Source organism: Mizuhopecten yessoensis, unplaced genomic scaffold, assembly GCF_002113885.1.
Source record: "Mizuhopecten yessoensis strain PY_sf001 unplaced genomic scaffold, ASM211388v2 hete_36142690, whole genome shotgun sequence".
Classification (NCBI taxonomy): Eukaryota; Metazoa; Mollusca; class Bivalvia; order Pectinida; family Pectinidae; genus Mizuhopecten; species Mizuhopecten yessoensis.
In genome coordinates, this window is record NW_018484725.1 from 1 (window position 1) to 2,648 (window position 2,648).

Here is a 2,648-nt window from a genome sequence, read left to right on the forward strand (position 1 = left end):
GTGAATTACGTCTTTCTCAGATAATATCAGAAACTTCTGTTGGAGGTCGTCTATTGTTTATATTCATATATACAATCATGTATGTAATTGTAATTGGTTCTCTAAGCGTTTATTACACTGCCTTTTTCTTCATATTTGTTAAATATTGTATTCAAAAGAACAAAAGTTATTTTCGAACGATATACTGAAAGGATGTGTAGTGTAAATGACCAATTGACTATCAGGCGTGAAACAGTTGTGATATTAATATATGATGAATACTGTTGATGAAGAGCAAAGTATTTGTTTTTCCAATGAGTCGCAATACATGATAGTCACTGCTTCGGTTTTAGGCCCGTTACGAAGCGTTCAATGACAAAGATGAAATGAGCCAGGCGTTGATCGCCAAGGGACAGAAGATGAGCGAGAAGTGTGATCCTGATGATGTGACACAAATCTGTGACCGTCTGAGGAAGCTCAAGGACAGATGGAATGATACTAAAGACCGTGCGCAAAAACGAAAGGTAAAGCTTCGTAATATAGCCTTGAGTCCCACAAGAACAACCGGCACCATCACAAGTATCAAACGTGGTGCGCAAAACTGATCATTCAGTGATAAATCTAAAAATCTGGTCGAAAAATGAAAGATTGTCCACAACCATTTGGTAATAATATGACATAGATGTCATATAGTGACGTGAATTTAACATGTTATCTCTAAAGATGTCACTAATTTGTGTATTAGAAAACAATGTACACGTTATAATCTTAAATCGTGAAGAAGTGGTTTACTGGTGAATTTTCTTTTCTGATATTTCTTAAATCGAAATAAAAATACAAAATAACACAAATAGTAATTAATTAATTGAATGCATTATTTGCTTTAGGAGAAATTGTCTGAACATCTGGAAAACGTAGATGAGTTCCATGGCACTCTAAAAACGTTTACTGATTGGCTGAACAACGCAGAAATTGCCATGCGTAACTTTAAATACCCAAGCAAGCTAGTAGACAGAGTCACGGTACAGCTCGAGGAACATAATGTAAGTAAAAAGGATGATACATACGTTCACCATCAGATACTAGGATATGACGGTGAAAAAATCCGGAAAATATATATCAAGGTCATGCACGAATATGTCTCTGATTTTCCAAGTCCTGTTTATTGTGTACTTGGTAATCCGGAATTGTATTGCGTAATGTTACAGGATGTGTACGTGCCTTCAAACTTTAAACAAATGAATGAGCTATTTAGATAAACTAGTTGGTTAATGAATGTTTGTAATATAATTACTTTTGATAATGAAAGTAGATAGTATAAGAAGTTATTCGTTTTAACAGGATAAATCTAGGCTTAATAATATTATTTCTACGGACACTTCTTGGTGAAATACATATTTGATATGAAAATCAATGCTTAGTCAAACTATTCTCCGTTTAAAGACCAAATATTGCATTTAAATTCAATTTGTAGAAAATGAAAATGGAACTTGATCAACATTCCGAGCGAATGCAGACATTGGACAGAACCGGAAGTTACCTAAAACATTTCTGTCGGAAGCAGGATACTATTTACATAAAAAATCTCCTAGTGGGCATACGGTTACGATGGAAGAAACTCCTTCGAAGAACTGACGAAAGAGGGCGTCTTCTCACGCATGCGCATAGGGAGGATAAAAGGGTGTGTATTGCATATCGGTGATATCAGGTTTAAAATTGGGATTGATATGCGGGCGATACTAAAGATTCAAACATAATGTATATTCAAATTTTACCTTCGTACAAATACTGTTTGTGACGTAGCGTAAATTCAAATTTTACCTTCGTACAAACACCGTTTGTGACGTAGTGTAGTTTAAAGATCAAATTGTCCGTGTGTTATGTATTACGGTTTGACCTTTGGGGTTGACCTGTTATTATTTAAATAATTATACACATGTTGAAAATCTTGACGAAATATTCTGCCGTTATAACCGTTATGAAGTCGTCTAACCTCGGGCTATTAGTCTGGTCCGTGGGCATGCGCTGTCATTATCACTCAACCTTCTGTTCTATCATTGTCTTCGCCAGTTCTACGATGCCTGGAAGGGTCTTTGTGATTGGCTAGACGAAAGTTCAAAGACAGTGGCAAGGTTCATGTCGCCCGTGGCCAAGGGGTCAGCTACGAAAGAGAACATCGATGACTTGAAGGTAAGGTATTATCATTAGCGATGCGTTGATGTAGGTGTGGTTGAAGTGTAACAATAATGCTATCATTGGCTTCCCGAAGTTGTGAAAAGGGAGATTTATTAAGTTCTTTTGAGAAAAGGAATATTTACTACTGTGGATTGAATGGATTTAGTTATTACATGAAACGGAAGACAACCGTCATCAAATTCGTTGTAAGTATATTAATATACATATATAATTATGAATAATATGAATTTTCTAAGATTATAGGCATTAATGATAATATCCGTTAAATATCATAGAAATAGTAGTACAAGAAGTTTAGTAAATACAACGTAGGCAAATTGGCATTAAATAGGAAACAAATCGCGTTATTTGGCAAACATTGAAAATAATTACACATATCAACAAAGCCCTCATTATGTGTAAACATGTTTGCACTTCAGCATTAAATATTTACCTATATGTATGCATTATATATTTTGTACGCTATACGTAAA

At 34.9% G+C, this 2,648-nt stretch overlaps 1 protein-coding gene across 1 annotated transcript; it reads left to right on the plus strand.

Moving 5' to 3' along the window:
- Positions 1 to 332: 332 nt before the first annotated feature.
- LOC110444557 (dystonin-like) lies at positions 333 to 2,289 on the plus strand (the record flags this gene model as incomplete). The annotated part of the gene is made up of 4 exons (XM_021488929.1): positions 333 to 503; positions 867 to 1,022; positions 1,454 to 1,660; positions 2,050 to 2,289. Coding segments are annotated over 4 exons (672 nt in total), but the record flags the coding sequence as incomplete, so codon positions are not given.
- Positions 2,290 to 2,648: the final 359 nt, after the last annotated feature.